This window comes from Coptis chinensis, chromosome 8 (genome assembly GCF_015680905.1).
Source record: "Coptis chinensis isolate HL-2020 chromosome 8, ASM1568090v1, whole genome shotgun sequence".
Taxonomy (NCBI): Eukaryota; Viridiplantae; Streptophyta; class Magnoliopsida; order Ranunculales; family Ranunculaceae; genus Coptis; species Coptis chinensis.
In genome coordinates this window covers 87682789-87705125 of record NC_141463.1, presented here as the reverse complement: position 1 = coordinate 87705125, position 22337 = coordinate 87682789, and the positions used below count along the sequence as shown (strand labels likewise).

The window sequence follows — 22337 nt, the reverse complement described above, 5'->3', positions numbered from 1 at the left end:
GTTGTTTAACACTTTTTAATAGGGGTAACCGGTCATTTCATGTGGTGGTGAATTAAAAAACCAAATCCACGCCATTTTGAATTGTACGCTGCCACTATAAATGTCTATTTAATATTAATTAAACCCTTAATTAGTAAGTAATTAATTATGCCCTTAATTAGCAACTTAATAATTAGACGTTAAAAAAAATGGAAAGTCTAGGAAGACAGCATGAAGGAAACCCAAATATTATTTTATTCTAGCTACTAAACCCAAAATCTATCTACTCTTCTGACACCCTAATCTCTCCATTACCGATTTATTCTTTGACTGATCTTAAAAAGGTCATATCTCCACCTATCGCTAGTGTGCTGAATGGATAAAAAGCATTCGAAAATCATTTCAGTTGCGCTCTTTAGTTTCAATTTCATAATATTCACAAAAAATTGGATCTGAATTGTGGGTTCACTGATTAAATTGAAGTTGAGCTTGAAGCTAACTCATTTGGGTACATACATTTTCTACAACTTTTTCCTTTTACCTTTTATTTGAACAGTTCGATACTTCTATTAAATTTGTTATGTTTGTATTTTTTTGTTTTTTTCTTCAGATCTTTTGATTTGTTGAAAATTGGTTTTCCTAAAAAGTTAGACATTTAGTTGTAGATTGACATATTTAGGAAGAGAAGAAGATGAGGTTGAATTTCTGAATAATGTATTTTCCATTAAATACGTTGTTGGTGTATATTAGGGACAATGATTTCTGACCGGTTTTTGTTTTGCTTTCCCTGGAACTTGATTTCACAATGCTACATCCAATGTGTTAAGTCGAATGACCCGCCGATTTGTCACCTTATTTGATTCTTTGCTGCTGAACATATAGTGAGACTATACATCTCTATTAGTAGAGTATATTATAATTAACATGGACATTTAAATTGAACCAACCTTTTTTCTACCATCAAATACCCTTGATAAAATATTTAAATCAATTATTCAATGCCTTTAAGAAGGACTACTTTGTCATTTCAAAATTTAATACCTTCTATACCCTTAAAATTACATAGTCACTTAAGGACGTATGTGTAAATTCAGGTCGGAAATCAACTATACCCCCTTATTCAATTGTTCGCGGCTTACCCTTCAGTAATTGCCAAATAAATACCTTTTATTCCGAAATTAAATTCAAGCAAACCAACCGTCTATTTTCTTATTCTCTTCTTCTTCTCTCTCCCAAATCTCCATAATTTGCTCTCTCTTGAACTGAAAGCCAACAAAAAAAAAAAAAAAAAAAACATACCTGATTGTCTCTCTACTGTCGATTATTATTAGAAGTCACGCGAACAAAAAAAAATTCGGTTTCAAAAGGTAATCTATTTGTCCTCTATTTGATTACTTTGAACCCACTCTTTTTCATCTCACTCATTGAAACAGAAAACAGATGAAATATCCAACCCAAGTTTTATCTACAACAAAGACCCAGAAAAACCTCCCAAACTATTTGTAGTTCAACCTCGCCTTCGTTCAAATGTCGCTTTAAAGGCTAAGCTTTCTGAAGCTTTAAACCTTGCCAACTCTCTCGAAGAGCAGCGAGATGGATTATTTGTTGGAGATATTAGTGAAAAGGAAAGGCCGGCTCATGTCGTTGTTCAAAATCCAATTGCTAGATCAATTAATTTAGGTTCTTCTCATATTTACTTTAAAAGTAAATAAATTTTATTTTTTTAATATATATAATGTCTGTTTAATGTTTGTTCTAGGCACATACTTTGGAAGTGGGACTGTGAAAACAATTAAGTGTCATATAGATGCTGAGGAGACAAAGTAACACGGGATTCATTTTGATTCATCTTTAGTTCACGACTTGGGTGAGTTTAACAAGGACCATTTAGTTTTAGCAGGATGAGTTTGATGTTGTCTTTGTAAACACCATTCTTTCAGGGGTCCAGCAACGTAATCTAGAGGCAAGTTCTCTTTTGTTTATAGTAAAATTCTGCCTATATAGATGCTATGGTATTGATACTTTTAGAATTGTAATTGCAGCGTGAGTAGGGGAAACCTATTTTTGACCGGGTAGGACTTATAATAGAGATATTCCATGCTCATGCTCAAACTAGAGAAGCAAAGTTACTCAATTGTGAAGCTCATTTGTTGTAGGGAATATTATCATTGTTGTTGTTGTTGTTTTTTTTTAAAATAGAATAGTGGTCCACATTTTGAGACATGGAATGTTGGGGTTCTCAATATTTCATTTCAATTTGTCGTTGATTGGACTCACTAAGAGTGTAGAACCTTAGTATGGGTGGTTGGGTTATACGTGATAACGCAAATTGGTCTTTTAAGGCCCAAAAAGGCAGAAAATACTTATACTGACATAATAAAGTATGAGAGCAGCGTTACTGATTTTTTTTAATTAGCCTTTGTGCTAATATAATAATCGTTTTTTGTGCAGTGGTCAAAGCAGTTTAAAAGCAAAGTACGCCGCTTAGTAAATGGCAAGATATTACCAATCAAGATAGTGAAGAAGGGGATGTTCTTAAGGTTGGTTCTGATTCTAATTTTTGGTTCCTTACATATGTATACATTCCTCAAGTAAGGCTGAGTTTGTTGTTTAAATAACACAAATTGAAGGTTCAAGAGTTGAACAAGTTAATAGAATGGATTGAAACAAAAAAAACCGTGCTGGCTTCTATGGGAGATGGAGCAAATAAGCATCTATGCCTATCTTACTGCCTGGGTTGCTTACTGAGCCTCATAAGGGTGTTGTTAGTGCTCTTGCTACCAAATCTTAAGGTAACCATTGTTTCTCCGCCATTTTTTTAAAACGTCAGCTTTAATGTGAGAGTTAAGATTTATGTGCGTGATTGTTATGTGGGATGCTCCATTTTTTGTCCTTCTACCTGTCGGTTGGGTGTTTTATGAATAACTTAGTATTTGTGGGATGCTCCATTTATGTGTCTGAATTATACAAATTTTTTTACGTGTCTAAAGGTGTTTTAGGGAAAATTGACTTGGTGTGTGTGTCTAAAGTGTCACTAGCATTCCCCTGCGGCTTTACTCCTATAGGATACAAACTTCACCTTTCTTTGAATTTAGTCATGATGTTCCCTATGGAATATCCTTCTGGAAACACATGTCTTAGAGGCTTTGCTAAACGGAACATTTTGTATTGCGTTATATGAGCATCACTAACAATCCCCTATGCCCCTACTCCTAGAGGATACAAACTTCACCTTTCTTTGAGTTTGGTCATGATGTTCCCTATGGAGCATCCTTCCGAAAACACAGGTCTTAGAGGCTTCGCTCAACCAACCATCTACAGTTGGGTTGCTACATAAGGGGTTACCTTCCCTAACTGTTACGGACTGGCATTTTACGTCCTTAGTTCGTCTTACCTTTTGATGCCTAATAGTGCGGTTTCCCATGTCAGCAACCAGGGGTGTCGTCATCAAGAATTTTATCATCAACAAGGCCATAGTGAAGGGGCGTAAGAGTGTGCAGTTGCTCAAACTAAATTTTAAAAGTTATAAAATCTATGCGTCTACCTTCTTAGTTGCACACGTGCACACCCATGAATCCTAGCTTTTTCTATTCTTTATAAATGTAAATTGGCATATTTAAGATAACTTTTTTCCTCATTCATGAAAGGGTGCCTTTACTTGAATGATTAAAAAATTCCTAACTAGAACAAGAAAAACGGTTTGACTCTCATGCCTTGCTAAATAGGAGAGAGGAGTGCAGGAGTGCGTCAGCGCAAAACATGAATTCTTTATTAGGTTAATTTAAACAAGAGTCGAAGGATTCAAAACCCAGGATTGACAAGGAAGTTAAAGCTCTTAACGAGGCATAAACAAATTAGGACTTACATTTGCCCACCCTCACCTAGGTAAGAGATGTTGGTTTCTATTTCTACGTGCACTTAGGATAGCAATGTGGGTGTTTGAATATCACTAACACTTGCAGAGGTGCCCCGGCAAGCTATCTCCTATTTTATTTTTTGTTGATTGGATTATTGTTCTATTTGGAAGCATATTTACACAGTTAATCCTTTCTTGCTATCAGGTTATTAGTATAAAGGAAGCAATGCTTGATAAAGATAGCTGAATGTTACAATTTATGCCTTGATTTTAATATATTGTGACACGAGACTTGATTGTTTTTAATTTTTCTATGTTGTTGTTCATACATTGATGGGTATTTACTCATAAGGTTCGAAGTAGCCATATAAAAAAAACCAATTTTATTATATAGAAATCCCAAATCAAAGTACCTAATGTCTCGATGCTTCTTTCATTTTGTTGTTTTTTTATATGTTGAGCTTTAGATTGCTTAAGATCCTTTTGTTTTTCATTGTTTTGTAGGCTTTCAATTTTTCATATTTGACTATTGAAGGGTTGTTTTGGTATGGACAAACAGGAATAGGAAAGACCTTCAAAATGGAGGGTATTGAGCGAAATGGAGGAGTCAAGTATAGGACTCTAGAGGAATTGTTCAAGATTACCAAAGAAAGGAATGAGACTTTTGCCTACAGCATATCCGTCAGCGTGCTTGAAGTCTACAATGAACAGATTAGGGACTTGCTTGCAAACTCGCCAACATCAAAAAAGTAAATATAACATCATTACCTTTAGTGTAAAGTTAAAATTGATCCATCTCACTGCTGGTTCAGCACTTATCAGGCTTAGAATCTGCTGCTAAGTTACAAATTACTCTTTAAGTTATCAATAATATCAGTATTGAATTTCTGCCAATAACGGCTGGATTTGGATATAGGTTGGAGATAAGGCAAGTTTCTGAAAGGGTTCATCATGTTCCAGGAATTGTTGAAGCAAAAGTGGAGAACATAAAGGAGGTCTGGGATGTACTGCAAGGAAGCAATGCAAGGGTTGTTGGATCTAATAATGTTAATGAGCACAAGAGTCTCATGATCATGCATGGACACTTTCGGAACCTTTATTCTTTGTCTTCTCTTTTCTTTTCTTTTTTCCTTGCAACACATTTCTCTGTTACTTTAGAATAAAATAAACTTATTTTCTACCTTTTCCAACATGCTCTGTATAATGGTTAAGTCAAATAACTTGATAAATGGGGAGTGCACCAACAGCAAGCTTTGGCTGGCAGCGAGATGCTTGCAAAGACTGATGTGCAAGGGGAACGACTCAAGGAAGCTCAAAACATCAATAGATCACTTTCAACTCTAGGTGATGTCATATCTGCTCTAGCAAACAAAAGCAGCTACATCCCATATAGGTAGCTCTTGCGTAACTTGCTTATTCCGTTGGACTTTATCTAGACATACTTTATTCTTCTGATCCACACACCATGGGGATGTTGTAGGAATTCCAAGCTGACACATCTACTTCAAGATTCATTAGGTAAGGCCAAGATCAAACTGTCATACTTATTTGATTACCTATGATGCCGCGTGCGTCGAGACCCTAGGAGTCTTCAAGGATTTTTTTTTTAATTTCTGGGTTGGATGGAGATTGTCGTTTGTGTGCTCAGTTTATGGAGGCTTATTTGTGTAATGGTAAATATGAAGGTATGTAGTCAATCTTTCATTCTTTTTTGTATTTGATGTTTATTCTTCGAATGGTATATGTACTGTCTGCGTTGCTCGCAAAGAAATTGTATTGTCAAGTATTGGTTTGTTTTTGAGAGTTTTAGCAAACGGAGGTACATGTCTTAATATTGTTAAAATGTTACTTCTCAAATTTCAGAAACTTATAGTCGTATAAAGAAGAGAGAGGCAAATAGTGGGTTTTAGCCTTTTAAGGACAAGTTGATAATGGGTTATACTCCTAAATGGGCTGATTTTAAAGGTATGAAACAAATTCCAAGTAACTTTACAATGATCAAATCAACTACTTGCTGCTTTTGTGTGAGTTTGTCATAACATGCCTAAAAGCTCTGCATTTTCATGTTAAGTGTGTCTCATTGCCTTTAATTTTGTATTGTGAATATGTATTTACAAGAATCGATGGGTTCTTTTTTTGTTAGTCTAAATACCATAAAATGAATAATTACGAGTGCTCAACAGGTATTCCGATTATGGCTATATCTAATTCGTATGGTTATGTGTTTTGAATTAGCATATCTATTTCGTTGAATTGCTAACTAAAATGATTTGGGCTTTCTAAATGCCTCACAAACATCTAATCCGAGAATCCCTACTGTGGATGCAGGTTTCAATTCTGGAAGGGGAAACCAAGACGCAACTCTACATTTCATAAACCTTACGAACATGGTTAAGAACCTTCATACATGTATCGTGAGCAATACATTATTGAATTTTAAATTTTTTTACTTTAGAATGACATGTTCAATACTTCAATGTGATACATTAATATTGTTTTCTTAATTACAAATAGTTATCTTCGTAGTAATACCCTTTTAGTTATTGCAAACTATATTTTTGTCTTCCAAAGTGTGTTTTCCCATTCACTCAGAAAATGGCATACGTCAAAGCAACCAACCAAAGCAGTAAGATTTATTTTTTATAAACTCTTTCTTTCAGAAAATAAATTTAGTCGAAACAAACTAACCCATTCGGATTCAGGCATTTGTGGAGATTCAAGGCTGTATGATAGAAGCTACTGGCAAGTTGAAACAGGTATTACTCTAAAAATAAATTAGTGTATTCAAATTGTATTCATTTATATTATATTATATTTTAATTTACACTAAATGTATTTTTCAGGTGGTGTATCAAATGCGAAACAAAGAGACAGAGAAAAAACGTGCTTTTTTAACACTGGAAGAATTACGACCATTGCCCGAGGATACAAATACTTACAAATCTGTTGGTATGATTCAAATATTAGTTCTTGTGATATAAGTAACATTTTTTTTCTTTTATGGTTGTGCTTTTACTAAACTAGGATTTGGTTATATGGTTGAGTGTTTTAAGGTTATTTGGAAATATTAGTTAAGAACTAAGGGGTTGACAGACAGATAGTAATTATTTGGCTAATAACTAAAACATATTTGCTGGAGTACAGACACACAAACACACAACATATAGACACAGCACACACACACACACACATAACAATATTGGCCAAGCATCTTTGAGAAGGTTGTAAGAAGGTGAAATTCAACCGAGGGATGTAGGGTTGTACTCATGCCCATCCCATATTTTATAAGGAAATTGGGTGCTAGATTTGTGATAGCTAGGTACACTGGAGTCTAAACTCGATTTTACTTAAAAATGCCGCCAGTGGAGATTTAAAGTGCATTGGCACCAACATAGAAGCTAAACTTTGGAGTTCGAACTACTTAGAAAGAGAAGAACTGGTAGAGACAAAAAATTAGTAGTTTACAGTGAAGCCATACTATGATGCTCTTGCTAACAACAAGATGGAAAAGTCCTTCGAGAGGGCGAAGTGGATAGAAAGTTCCATGCAAAAAGATTTGTTTAGCACAATGCCCCCACAAAGTCGCTTTTGTATGCTAACGAACCACCTTCCAAGGCTATTGTAAGGAGGATCTTAGCGTCTTGCTAAGAAAACTTACTACACAACTAAGGATTGTAAAGATGGTTTGTGTAATCTCCATGTTCAAAGGAATGAAATATCTTACTGATATACAAAAGCATTCCTCCAAAGTGAGAAGAAAAGCATCAATTGTCAGGATCAAATCTAACCTATATTTAAGTTCGAACTTAGTTTTAGCAAAGGTAGTTCTGTTACATATTACCCATATAACAATGACTTGGACATCAGGACATGTGTATTTGTATCCAACAGGTAGGAAGTGTCTAAGACAGTGACCAACGTAAACCTGAAAGACAAATCTATCGCAAGTGTATCCTCGTGAGTTCAAGTTGTGGGGAATGACATAGTGTCTGACATGAATTTGTAGAAAATGGAGTACCTTTGGAATGCATGGGTTCTACAATTTATTAGCCATAAAATATTGGTTGTGGTACGTTAATGTGAAAATGTAACACTTTTTGCACCTTCGATTTTATTTTATGTTCTTATGTTGTTCCCATGGAATGTTTATATGAGCTATTCTACTGATCAGTATCGTTACCTGAATTCGTTTAACAAAAACCAATTATCTAGAACCATGGGCATCAAGTGATATAATTCTTTTATATAATTACTACTTTAGTTTCTTGTGTGATGGTTGTACTTCTTCAAGGCCATCAACTTGCCATCTGACTTCCATTTTTTTTATGTTTTACAGGGAGAACGCAAGTGCAACATTGCTATCTCTCTGATTGAAATCACTCTATCTGTCTCTAAAGAAAGATCATCACTGCTGCTTCTTGATTATTGGTTATGGTAACATACATAATCACCTTAAATGTTTTTCTTCTTTTTTCTATGATGCCCAGGTTTCTTTTGGAGCCCAAGTCTGTCTTGGTGAATGAGCAGGAGAAGAAGCTCATGGATAGTGAAAATGCAATTGCCTCATTGTAGGTTTGTTTCTTTCTCTTTCTCTCTTTCTCTCTTTCTCTCTTTACTCATTCCCCCAGTTTGTTGTATCCATTTTTGTTTTTCTTTTCTGATTAAAGTTTGGATTAGGCAAACCTATACCTCTATTAATTTCTTAGAAAGATTAAACTTACAATTGAATCTTTTTCTGTCTTACAATTTGCAAGAAAACCAAGACGAGATCGACTTAACCATTCCAATTGATAGCCTTTCCTTACAATTTTCAATGGAACCAATAAAATCAACACAATTTTCAAGAACTAGGAAGTGCCACTCACGTATAGACCGATCTTCCAGTAGTGCAAGAGGTTCAATGCAGCTACTATGATTAATTAACAAAAAGAACATCAAGAGAAGGACGTTCAAGGCCAAGGACTCAATTTGTCCTTATTTTTTATCTTAGTTATTGCAAAAAGTCGAAGATTGCAACAACAATTAAATGACCTCAATTTGTCCTACTTCAAGTGAGAAAAAGAAGATAAAGCTAGACACACTTTATGAATTTTGTTTGTTATGCTCTTTTAGCAGTTTCATCAGATCTATCTCGAGACGTGAAGTTTCTCCTCTTCAAGGAAATTTGAAGACATCTCCTCTATCATGTTAAACGAATCATGTTAAACGATGTTATAGTGATACACCATTCATGTTCTTGTGTCTCTGTCTTTGTATCTATTATAGTATACTATCATACTTTTTGCTGGCGGGGTTCGAACCCTTTGATCTCGTTAAGGTTAGGTTACATGTTTTGTTCCTTGGAATTCATTTGCTGTGTATTGGAATTCATTTGTGTATCTGTAGTTTTTGTTGTTTACAAATAATTTAGACACTATTGGCATAAACAAATATCTCTTACACCATTCTCATTAGTATTGTTTTTGTTGTGATTCCTTTGCAATATATATAAACACAGTCAACGATGGTACACGTGATTTTCATGATATTATTGCATTGTTAGCTTGAATAAACTTAACTGGTGAACTAAGTCCATTTTGGTTGGTACCTGGCAGTTTATATAATATGCTATGTATATTAAGTCAGTGCTGTAAGATTTCCTTGATTACTTGGTATACTATTTAGAAGTAATATGGAAGTGCTAGTGGGTTTAGATACTACTGTGCAAGATTAGTTACTATTGAATCTTATTATCGATTAGGCATTAAATTTATGTGATCATTCAGAATTGAATGAGGTCCCTCCTCCTAGCATATACGTATCTAAGATATGCATGTATCCACTTTGGTTCACTCGAGGAATTATTCATTTTGGGGTATATTGGTGTACTTTCGATTACCAGTAAAATAGTAAGATGATAAGTATCTAATTTAACCTCAATAAGTGTTGTAGGTCATTTGAAGTGATGCAGTGTCAGACAATCAACTCAAGTCCACTCCTAGCTTTCTTATTGTATATAAATCCTTAGTTATTCGATTCTTTCCCATGTATTGTAAATATGTAACTACTGTGTCTTTCATATTAAACTTTATGAGAATCAATTATGCTTCCCTCATCTGTAAGTCATCATGGACTCAATTGAAATAACTTTTCTAATTATAGACATGCATAGAGAGGTTTGATTATTTCACCTTTAGATCCAGGTGTCAAACTGTACAAGTGTGACTTAATAACCACTGAGCATATCATGGTACTTCAAATTACCAATTTGATTCTATCCCACATTTGACTAGCTACCATAAGGCTTCTATACCTGAACCATTTAACAATTTAACACGATTTCTTGACAGGTGACACTATAATTTTTAGTAAGATTATATTTTGAGCAATGAGAGAGCAGATTTGAGCTTGCTATGGAAACCTGACCCTTTGATGAGATTACTTGAACTTAAATCTTTAGTGGCTTTTTTCAGCTCCTCAATTTCGTAAGTCTCCACCACTATCTTGTAAGGTGGTGTATCAATCGTCTGAGTGTCAAAAGGATCTAGAGAATCCTCTAAAATAGTCTTAATTTTACTTCGAGTTCTTATACTCAGGTGTTGCAACTCAACATCTCTAGACTTGCAAAAATCGAGCTGTCAAAATCACTGCAAAAGCCGCAACACTTAGACCTGCCATAATACTGCTAAGTGCGATGTAAATTCCAATTAAGTGCAACTTTGATCTTCTTGAATGATTTTCGATGGATTGGTCATTGTGGTGTTAGCACTGGGGAAGGCAGAATTTAGTTCACGGGGATTGGAGAAAGGAGTAAGGATTGGTTTGCTGTTTAGTGGAATTAAAAGAGTATAAAATGGTTTGAACCTTTATGATATGAAAGTTCTTGACGTGTTATTGGAATACTATAGCATCTATAGTAATATTGAATCCAAAATCTAAGCTAGAAACAGTCTCACCTTCATTAATTTACAAGATAAGATATAACAAGTTATGCTCCTTGATTGAGCTCAAATTGAGATGGGCAGGAACCTCTCAATGGGATCAGTAACTGAACTTCATCTTGAAGTCCCCTACGAGATAGACTTGGATTCTTCCCTTGGATGGCTTTGTCAGTTGTTAATCCCTCCTAATGATTCTGCAATACCATAAAAGCTCTCCTTCAAAGACACCATTATTACATCTACAATTCAACTGGGATTAGTAAAGGCTCATCAGACTTCTAAAGATATTTTGTACTATTGTGACACTTCAAGCACTTTAGATTCCATTCAACACATGGTTTTGTAACTGCATCCACAAATTTAGTTTGGGGACTTGAGGATCATATAAAGTATCAAGTTCTCTTGATCATCATGTTCATGTATCATCAGTTTAAAAGGGAAAAAATGTTAGGGATTTTGGTATTTTTTGAATATCCAGCTGGTTGAATATATTATATGTGCATTTTGCAAGCTAATTTAAAAGGCTCCACTACCATGTAGGTGATCAAGATATTCAGGCATTATCTACCAAGAGAACTATTTATGCACATACTGTTACAATCTCACAAAACTCTGCACTGTCAAAAATTTCTGGCGGTTCATGTATCAATTTTCTCTTTTTAGGTAGTGTTCTTTCAAAAAAAATTAAGTTCCCACTTTATCCTTAATCGTCATGTGTTGATATCTCTGATTACGCTTTTCTTCTGCAAACTAAATTTCTTTCCATAGCTTTATTTCCATATGAGACGACAAGCACCATGTATAGTTTATAGTTAACGACAATTTTATTAATTTTTCAGTCATGCCACTACATGCGGTGAGTTGCTACAAATCATTATTAAAAGGTTTAAAATTATCGACGGCGACGTGAATGAGGTTGTTTTATACATTTATCTTTAGGCAGACTTATTTAATTGCATTACACTTTTGGTAAGCTCTTCCATCTCTATATTTTTTTTGTACTATATATGCTCTTCCTTCTCATATCAGATTGAATTTGGACTCTTTTTTTTTTTTGGGTTGGTAAAGAACAAGCTGCGTGAGTATTGCAAACAACTTTTGACCATCATTGGCAATTAAGTTTAAAAAAAAAACTCAGATAAAAATATCAAACCTTGCATGAGGCTGACAAAGTAGTAGTATAAACAATTTTGTAATTTTGGATTGAACTTTACTTCTGTTATATAGGCATGAAAGCCTAAATTTTGTAATCTAATGTTGATGCATGTTGCTTTTATATTATTTTGACATATGTAAATACTCAAAATTCATCCTACACTTTTATTTTCCATCCACGTGCGAGCACGTGCATTTAAGCTAGTACATATAATGTTTTATGTCAAGGAGACGAGTGTATAAAATGGATTGCATTTTATGATTTTTAAGTTATGATTGGCGTTCAACTTGCAGGTTTGCTGCCTTTATGGAAAGAGATGTGGAAGAGGTGGATTTCCAAGTATGCAATCCAAAATTGATTTTGAATGTGTAGTCCGTGATTTTGTTCCTGTCATTTTTCGAGGTATCTCACTTGCAACACTCGAACTTTTATTAGATGGTTCCTGTTTGAATTTATCTATTAAAAATTTCTTTATCAACATTAGTCAGATATCAGCTTATTTTGCATCTCTGTCGATAAACAATCATATAATCTACTTTACAAGATTAATACATGCTAATTTTCATAGTGGTTATGCATGGTGATGGTGTAGGTGACTTGGTATAAGGCAATATAAAACTCGTCGGTGTGACTGGGCTCGAGCCTATTTAGATTAACAAAAGTGCTCCAGTGGTTGACCAGGTATGATATTGTTTTCAAGTTGTCTTTCGTGTTACCAGTTATATATTTAAATTGGTCTTACTCATGGGCCTTTAGTGTTTGAAGGCATGCTTTATTTATATGTGGCTTAAATTCAAATGTATACTTTTGAACCCCTTTTCTTAATTTTTTTTTTTTGGTTTATGTGGTTGTAAAAAAAATTGGTTCATTTCGCCCTCAATAACGTTTTAATTGATGTTGTTTCCTTTTAGTATTGTCTCCGGAATTTGGATTAGAACTTTGGGACATATATATTATTGTATTGTCATAGCTTATGTTGAAATCTATTGAACAAATAAAAAAGAAATCAATTTGATATTGAACTGTGAATGAAACTAATTGAACGTACGTTTACAACATGGGGCCTTGGCTTACGAGGAAGCCCTTCATATTTTATAAGTAGTAGTGTAAGTAGTACGTTGGACTTCAGTTGATCAATGATTATGTGCTCTAGGAGTTTGATACATTTTTTTATATATATAGAGTAGACTTTACATAAAATTGTTTAGTACTCACCGATGCTTACCTTATTTCTATTAAGAGGATCTATGAGTGTTCTCTAAATATTAGTTTGTTGTGACTTTAGACCGAAGGCTTACAGAGTATACCACTTCCTTAAAAACCTATTAGGTGTAATTTCCATGCAAAACTATTTGTTCTTTAGTTAGATTTGTGCTTTTAAATGGCGTCGTTTTTTTGTTCCTTAGCCCAAAGTCTTACTTAGTTATTTTTTGCACCACAACTCCTTAACTAGGTTTGGTTATTTTTCTTTGTTTTAATTATTTGGTTGCCAATATGAACTCACTATACTCCGCAGTCAATGTTTGCTGTGAATCTATGTTTTTCGCATTATCATTCTTTTGTGTGGATTATTTTAGTCATTTAAAATCTAAGAAGTTATACATATAAATATCAATTGTACATGGATGCACAAGTATTTTCTCCTGCCCTAATAAACCATCGTTCTCTCTCTCGCTTCAAAGTAGCGTTTTCAATATATTTTCTTACGTTTTTTATGTTTGTTTTCTGAATTTCATAAAATTTGTGAGGACAGAAGTGTTCGATGAACTGCTAGGTGGCTTGTATTATTTACAGTAGTGTAATTTTTATTATTTGTTAATAAATGGTTGTTATATGTGTAATTTGGTTTTGATTAATTGTTTTTATATATGATGATTACAGAACAAACACGACGTACGTGAATTGATCTCGGGGATTTTCAGAAAAAATAGAGTTGTTAATTATCACCTTTGAAATCAGGTAACTTATTCTTCTAATGTATGTAATTATGGATTATAGACTTATATATAGTTAATTTTACATCAAACAATATATAATCACGTAACCATAGGATGCTGGTGGGCCACACTTTGTAACTTGCGTAGATAAGAGGGTCAAACTGGGTTGACCGCGGGGATACAATAGTGTTAGTTTCTCGTCAATATCAGAATCAATTTATAGCAACCACCTATTTCAAATAGAAAAAACGCCGTTTGAAAACCTAGAGTTGTAGGATTCCATTTTTAGTTCACTACCGAGTTCTATTCCAACTATGAAACCCAAAACTAGCAAAAGAGAACCTGGAGAAAAAGAAATGAATTTGATCAAAAGATCAAATCCATACCATTTTCTCTTCAGGTTTTGCTCTTGGCTTCCTTCTCTTCATTCATTGATGCATTGCCCTTTCATGTTTCCTCACCGCTCCAAAAAATGGTCCTCTTCAAAATTCCGGCAAAAATAGAGTAAAAAAATCTTCACTCCCAATAACTAATTACATTCTTCTGTTCTCAATTATTTGTTGTAATAACGTGAATTATTGTATTGGCATAATTTAATTATTTTGATGGAACAACAAATGTATGTACTATATTAGTTCTCTTTGTATCTAATCACTGCTGAGAATTTATTTTCTCATACATAAATCAAGGATTGGCGGCTAACACTCTATTTAACTGTACTTGTATAGGAAGTGGGTTGTGCCACCATACCATATCGAGCTACATTTTGAAAACGTTTACTAAATTGGATTAACTTATAAGCATTAACTGTTTTATGGCTAAACCTTATAAGTATTAACTTTTTTTTATCAATAACTAGAGATAAATCCATATATGACTTTGATACGTACTGGAGAATCCAAATTTAATGGAAATAGCATAATAGAGGTACATGGTAAGCGAGGTTTAAAATGTATTATTTTGACTCAAGTAATGAGAGAATGGAACTAAAATAGTAAAATCGAGGCACATTATTTCATCCAAGTAGTAAATAAGTGTTGTGTTTTTTCTATGTTTATATCTGGGTGGTTTCCAATCTCAGTTGCATATGTTGTAGTTGTTGTGCAGCGCACAGATAACACATGCTAGTATATATAATGCACCTAATTGCATTTTATGTGTTAAATATTAAATTCTATTTTCTTATATCGCGGAACTTATTGATATCTAGTACAACTCACATAAACATGTGCACGAACTCAATATTACATCACAAAATACACAATTGTTAAAATTATAAAAACTTCAAATTATAAAGAATGTTTATGATTAGACTTCAAATCTTTCTCATAACTCAACATTAAAATCTCTTAGATTAACTAAAATCAATTTCTCCATTTGCTAAATGTTTGTTTTAAATATGTTGTTATATTCTACTTCTACACATCATCATCACCTATGTAGTAGACGTAACTACACAATGATCTCAAATCATTAAATTGTGTCACCATCATCGGATGCGAGGTACCTCTCTCTCTCACCTAAACATGTGTATGAACTCAATATTATATCACACAATACACAATTGTTGAAATTATAAAAGCTTCAAATTTTAAACAATGTTTATGTTTATTGTCACATCCAGAATTTCGACAAAATTGGAATAACAATATTTGTTCCTGACTCTTTGATTTTCGAGGTGTGATGTACTTCCAACTTTTAAAAACCCATCATCATTAAACTATTTTCCTTTTTTTTTTTCTTCAAAAAGTCAAACATACATATTCACTTCAATTTAATAGTTAACTTAAGACATAGTCAATAAATATATAAAATTTTGTGAAATAATTAATTTTTGACATTAATAAAAATAAAGGTGTTACATTTATACTTAAAATCTTTCTCTTAACTCAATATTAAAATATTTTAGATTAACTAAAATCGAATCCTCCATTTGCTAAATATTTGTTTTAAACATGTTAAGTTGTTATACATTACTCCTACACAACATCACCACCTCTATAGTAGACATAACTACATGAGGATCTCAAATCATTAATTGTGTCACCATCATCAGTTGATTATTTACTTTATTCATTGATTATTTTGTTTTTTTCTAAATGATCCTAACTTCTACCATCCTTAATGACAATGGACAACCACCCAAAAATCTCTATTTTTATTATTTTGTTTTATTATTATATTGAGGTGGGTAAACTTGTAATCAAAATGTCGTGTTTGCCAAGCAAGCATAATTATGTTGTTTGCTTTTCAAGTTATATGCTCAACAATAGTGCTATTACAAAATTTAACATTATTCAATTTGTGAGCACATGACACCTATGGATCTGACCTTACTTTAAATTAGAGTGATGTGTTGTACTCTAACATGTGATATATATGTTAATGTTAGTTATCTCTAATTACATTAATATTAGGCCTAACACAGTATTGTGTGGTGAAATAGTCCATAAACACAACACAAAATAAAGAGTTCACAACTCTAATGTCAATACTAATTTTAATACTCATTTGATTACCAAAAAACATCCTTTTAAGGAGGTGATTATAATTATTTATAGACTAAGAATGTTGCAGTCATAAGAAAGTAATTTTCCCAAATCTAATAGATTTACTAGAGTAAATTATTCGTATGAAATAACCAAAACATAAAAATAAACTCAATTAAGTGCTTTTATCTCCATGAATTATTACCATTTTTAATTTTTCTATTTTGACACTGTAAGTACATTATTATTGATGAAACTTGGTAAACAACTTTTGTATATACTTAACTCCTTAATTTTCAAGCATCCCATTCCTATTTTTGCATTTGCTTCACTATGTAAAGTCTTTTGTTGATTATTGCATCATTGGATAAAGATGAGCCTCCCACAAAGCATAGTACAAAATATCCCGATATATCGCTATATTTGGGGATATCTATCCGGATTTCAGAAAAAGATATATAAATATCATGATATGTTCAGAGATATATACAACTACAAATATCGGTGATATTTTAACGATATTTGTGATATTTGGAGATATTTTGCGATATTTGGAGACATTTGGCGATATTTTATGTATATAACAAATTTATTTAATATTTACCATTATATTTCAAATAAATATAAATAATGTATCATGATATATCAAGAAACATCTACAATATCTACGATATTTATCGATATTTTGGATATATCTACGATATTTGCATGTGAAACAATGTCAAATATCTCCAAAGAGGGGGATATATCCACGATACATATCCAGAAATTGAATATCGATAAATACCCATATCCTGATATTTTGTACTATGCCACAAAGTACCAAAGCGGCTTCTCATATAAAACTGGACACCCTTTACCAAGTTGTGGTCCAAGCTCACTGGGTGGCTAACTTGGATATATTTTATGGTACTAGTGAGATCCGTAAAGCTTATGGGGTAGAGGTAGGTTCTGTGCGAGACCACACCATTAGCATGTGTCCACTTGTGTGTTTTTGCACTCCTTTCCAATAAAATCAACCTATCAAAAAAAAAAAAAAACATGTGTCCAGTTTGGTAAGTGCAAGGAAATTTAGAAGTACATAACATATATCGTTTTAGTTAATGGCGTGTTAATGCATTGTGTTTCTACATCTTAGTTCTTGCTTTCTTTCCTAAAACTTTCATAGTATTTGCTAGATCAGAGAGTAAAACTATGATTACTACTAGACAGGCAAAATAATTATTCACAAAATCACAAGTCACAACACATTTTCATATTGGCCCGTGCACGTTCGTTGGTCTAACAAAACCAAAAAAGTTTTAACATAATGGTTCAATTATGCAATCCATAATCCGTATTCCACATTGCATTCTACCTTCATTTTTTAGACGAGCAAAATGAAATACAGGTTTACAACCCATTGTCTCAAAGGCTGCCTTATCAGAGTAAAGGCAGATATCAAAGAACTATGGGCTCCAGATTAGTCGAGGGAATTAGTAAGAGTAATAAAAAGGCCCCAAGCTAGGTCCAACCCAAAAGTAAATAGGCTAAATTTTGTCATCTCGCAAGTTTCTAAAATTTTGTTAATTCGGTCAGGCTCAAATTCGGTGTATGGAGCTATATGGACATCAGCCACTGTTGGATTTCCAAACCGAGTGAATGGTTAAGCGGGGACATTATTAGTACTAGTGAGGTCGGGGAAGCTCGTGGGCCTGAGATTCGGTTGTGCCAGGCCTAACATGGAATGAGTGTGATAGTTTGTTTTTCTTTGGTTAATATATATACCGCACCATTATCAAGTATGTTTGGTGAAACTGTGAAAGGAAACTTACAGGTTAGTATGTGTATAACTATGTATAACTATGTACAATTATACATTTTTAAAACAATCATTCATTGATACATTATGTTTCAATATCTTACCTAAAACTTTGTATACCTTGCTAGATCAGATAGTAAAACTATGAATACTACTACTTGGGCAAAGTAATTCACAACTCATTTTCATATTAACCTGTTCAAGTTGATCCAACAAAACCAATTTTTGTTTTAACATGCAGTCCTTAATCCATATACCGTATAGCATTATAGTTTCATTTTCATTTTCCATATACCATATAGCAAAATGGACCACAACCCATTTTCCATCAATCCAAGGTGCTTTAGTTAGGAACGCATAAAGCCTTTATTTACACAACAAAGTGTGTGTCTCCATGCTGCGTTATCATTATCAAAGGAAAAGCCCCGTTAGTCTGAAAGATAGAAGCCCATTTGCGTGTATTCAAAGAGGTTTTTTTTTTTTTTTTTTTTTTTTAAAGACGAAAGGAAGGAAGACACTTCCAAAACTAAGGAAGAGCTCCCTACAGTCGTCCATCCATACATAAACTAATCAACGACCTTGCCGTAGCCAGGTTCAAAATAAAATGTGGAAGGGTTTGCTGGCCCCTTGCTGTGAGTACATGAGCAATAATATTCGAGTCTCTGCAAATGTAAAAGAAATTACAATGATCAAACAAAGAGATCGATACTATAGTAAATATCATGTGCGATTGATCTAGCTCCCCATAATAAATTTGTTCCTTTTTGCTCTAGGACTTTAGCTAGGTGTTTGCAATCCGTCAAAATGGTGACACATCGAAGCTGCAAATGTCAACACAAGTCTACTCCTCTTCGGATGGCTTGTGCCTTTGCCTCTTCCGGGTCAGCGACACTCGTTTTGTCATGTCCTGCTCCAATACAATATCTAAAGTTATTCCATATAGAAAAACCTGAGGCCTGCCTAGTTAGTGTTACTATTCCAGGAGGCATTTGTAGTGAGGTAGTGGTTGTCGTCATTTTCTATCTTGGGCCAACGTTCTATGTAATTGCTTTTAGCATAAGGTACAGTTCTTTCTTATCTTGTTAGTGATGAAGGTTGAACCTCTATCCTATGAATTATATTAACTGCATCTGTTTGCCTATTGTTAACAATTATATCATTTCTACTAGTCTATATTGAAAACATGGTAGAAGCAAGATTACTCAAAGTATCTATTATCTTAGTTTTATTTTTGATTCCAGCGATAATGGTGGTGATAATGGAGGTAATGGTAGCATCATGATTCCAGTGGTCTGTCCTAATGGAAAGGTTAAAAGCATACTAGATATGTCTGAGCAAATTGCAGTGAAAAAGTGCATGAGCAGTAGATTCCACCTGGTTGTTGCAGCACAAGCAAATTCAAGAAGGGATTATATTTCTATTCCATAGGTTTTCTCTTGTGGGAAGGTTGTTGCTAATGGCTTTCCAGAAAAAGAGGTTTTTTTTTATTAGTAAAAAATGTTATATTATATATAAGGTAAAATAGGGTTGTGTTACAATTTGGTATTGGCTCTCCATGTCAGTTAAAGATAGTGTGAGTGAGAGCCTCACAAATTATACACCAATACAAAAAGATACATTAGCACTGGCCGGTTATCGATGATCTTTGTCCAGTTGAAAACCAAGTCCGAAAAGTGGTGATCTCGACGAACTGCAAAGTTGTTTTCTTTCATGCAAAGCCATACCCAAACACTTCCCTTAATCCTGTTAATCACCTTGTTGATGCAAAGTGTCTCGTTTCTGAAAATGATTTCATTTCGAACACACCATATTGACCATACAATGGCGTAGGGAAGGATTTCCCATGTGTGTTCTCCAAATCCTCTAGTACGAAGTATCGGCCATTTTGACTCGTTCTGTTGTGTCCAGGTTCCTCCAGAAAAAGAGTTTTACTCGTTCTGTTGTGTCCAGGTTCCATGAGTGATTCCAAAAATTTGGATTGTGGCTATTATTGTCTCCTGTGCTTTTGCTTAGATACTTGTAAACAAATTTCATTGTTAGTTCACCATCCTTTTCACTCATCCATCTTATGGAGTCAACATGCTCATTGTGACTGAGTGGTATTTTTATGATTTCTGTCACAATACATAGGAGAAAGATGTTGTGTAGAGCAGCTATTCTCCAAATTCGAGTTCCACTATCAGTAAGGTATTCCACTCGCTGGTATGGGCTTTGTAAGACCCCTATTTTATTTCTACTTTATTTGCGTAACTATATTTAGTATTTCTATATTTGATTTTATTTTTCTGGTCAACGTGCTAGTATGTGGGATTTGATTATCTTTAATTTTCGGAAAGTTTTAAATAAAAAGGAAACAAGATATTAACCTAAGGAACATAATATATATAATACTTTTAATAGTAATAATATTCCATAGTTATGATATAAGAATATTTAGTAAAATAGGAAGGAGAGCTTAATATAGGGTGTCTACAGAGAAAGGAGTTTTCTCAAAAACACAAACAGCACGCTCAAGCAAAAACGAAGAAGAACGGCGGATTTTGCGAGCTAGCTGGGATTGGTTCTCGCGTCATCGTATTCGATATTTCTTTTTCCCGATAACACAGGAGGTGAGTAGTTTAGTTTCATTTTTTTCTCGTCTATACACAGAGATGACTTTACTGTAGGACTACACGTTTCGTTCATTTTTTCATGTTTGCTCATTTCTGTTCAACAATGGTTCTTCCCCTTAAGGTTTAAACTTATTAGATTGGTTATTTGTTAGGACGGTCGAAATCCTTAGGTGGTTGTAAAGGGAGGCGCGAGCCCCCAAACCTCCTCCCCTGTAACTTTTCATTACTGCGATACTGAAGGGGTTGGATTTTTATATGTGATTTCGTTTTTGTGAACTGTTTTGGTTGTGTTGCGGGTTGTTGGTTTAATGAATGGTGGTAGTGGGGAGTTTGTCGTTAATGGCGGTCGGATCTGTGATTTGAGAGGGATTTCGAAAACTGAAAATTCGAGGTTGCTTGGTGAAGTAAAGTTGTGGGGTTTTCACCCACGTTTATTTGAGTTATTTATTTGGTGGTGTGTGAAGGATTTTTGGGGGTGGCTGGAAGCTAGCGGCTGTTGCTACGAAGGGGATGACCGTGAGAGCGATCTAGTGCTCTCGGTCGGTGTGTAACTTTTTAGACTTGTGACTTATTAGTTGGGCTGGACCATATCAGTTTTTGGTTTTGGGCCGGTTTAAAAGGTTTGTATAGGCTGGTCCTTAGAAGGTTAAGTGGATCCGATAGTATTTTTACTATTCTTACATCTGTTGAGTTTATATAATTCAAGTTGGGCCAGATTAGTTTACGGGCCGGGTTAAGGCTTAAGTTATTAAACCAGGCCAGTTTAGCCCAGACGATTAGGACCAGGGTTTGAACTCTTTTTAAATATGGGCTTGGGTGAGGACCGGTTGGGATGACCACCGGTTAGGACCATTGACTGTTGGGTTGACTGTTGACCCGTTGACTGTTAACTTTTTTCCAAAACGTTATAGATTGTATTTTTATGGACCAATCCGACGATAGGATGTTGGTGACATTTGTATAAACTTGTTTGTCAGTATCTAATATAGATTTGACGTTGATCTTGTGTGAATATTGACACGTGAAGAGAGGAAAATTTTAAGATGCATAGATGTATACATTTGAATAAATCACGTAACGAAAATCCTAGAACCTAGCTACCACAACTCATGTGATTTGCCCTGTGTAGGGCGTGTGCAATTTGATTGGCCCTTCTGGTGTTTCAGTGAATCTGAATGACCCTTCTGGCGTAGCCGAATAGTAGCTTGATTGTCTCGTTCGCAAACTTTAGAACGAGACGCGCGTTATTTTTTATGCCGAATAGTGGCATTACTCACATAATGGCTTCCGTGTGAGGGTTACCCAGTATGCGATATCTCGCTTAGGGTAGTTACGCACGGACTGGTTCAGTATGTGAGGGGAGGCATGTGGATGTACATGTTCGGCATTGGGTAGCGATTGTGGTAGCCAGAGAAACTAGGTAAAACCTAGAGACGACGTGTTATTAGGGACACTTGATAAATGTTACTGATATGATATTTTCCTTCGGTGTGGTTATTGAATTAAGATTTTCAACTTAAGTTTCAATTTATGCTATGATTATTACAAATTGCTTTGCAGAAGAGTGGGTTAAACTAATTATTCTTG

General features: G+C 34.2%; 2 protein-coding genes and 1 long non-coding RNA gene across 3 annotated transcripts; all 3 read left to right on the top strand.

The window, feature by feature from the left end:
• The first annotated feature begins 356 nt into the window (after positions 1–356).
• Positions 357–5018, top strand: LOC147483936 (uncharacterized). The gene is made up of 6 exons (XR_015206705.1): positions 357–487; positions 1739–1846; positions 2431–2519; positions 2610–2771; positions 4395–4584; positions 4752–5018. It is a non-coding gene; the product is annotated as an uncharacterized LOC147483936 (long non-coding RNA).
• Positions 5019–5090: 72 nt separating this feature from the next.
• On the top strand, positions 5091–5757 carry LOC147483935 (kinesin-like protein KIN-14E). Its single transcript, XM_086576633.1, has 4 exons — positions 5091–5228; positions 5316–5353; positions 5464–5520; positions 5699–5757. Exons 1-4 carry the CDS (start codon positions 5104–5106, stop codon positions 5743–5745), a joined length of 267 nt encoding a protein of 88 aa, XP_086432759.1. The 5' UTR covers positions 5091–5103; the 3' UTR covers positions 5746–5757.
• Positions 5758–6222: 465 nt separating this feature from the next.
• LOC147483934 (prefoldin subunit 1-like) lies at positions 6223–9911 on the top strand. Its single transcript, XM_086579681.1, has 6 exons — positions 6223–6249; positions 6538–6591; positions 6679–6784; positions 8172–8178; positions 8323–8407; positions 9767–9911. The coding sequence occupies exons 1-5, from the start codon at positions 6223–6225 to the stop codon at positions 8405–8407; spliced, it is 279 nt and encodes a 92-aa protein (XP_086435807.1). The 3' UTR covers positions 9767–9911.
• Positions 9912–22337: the final 12426 nt, after the last annotated feature.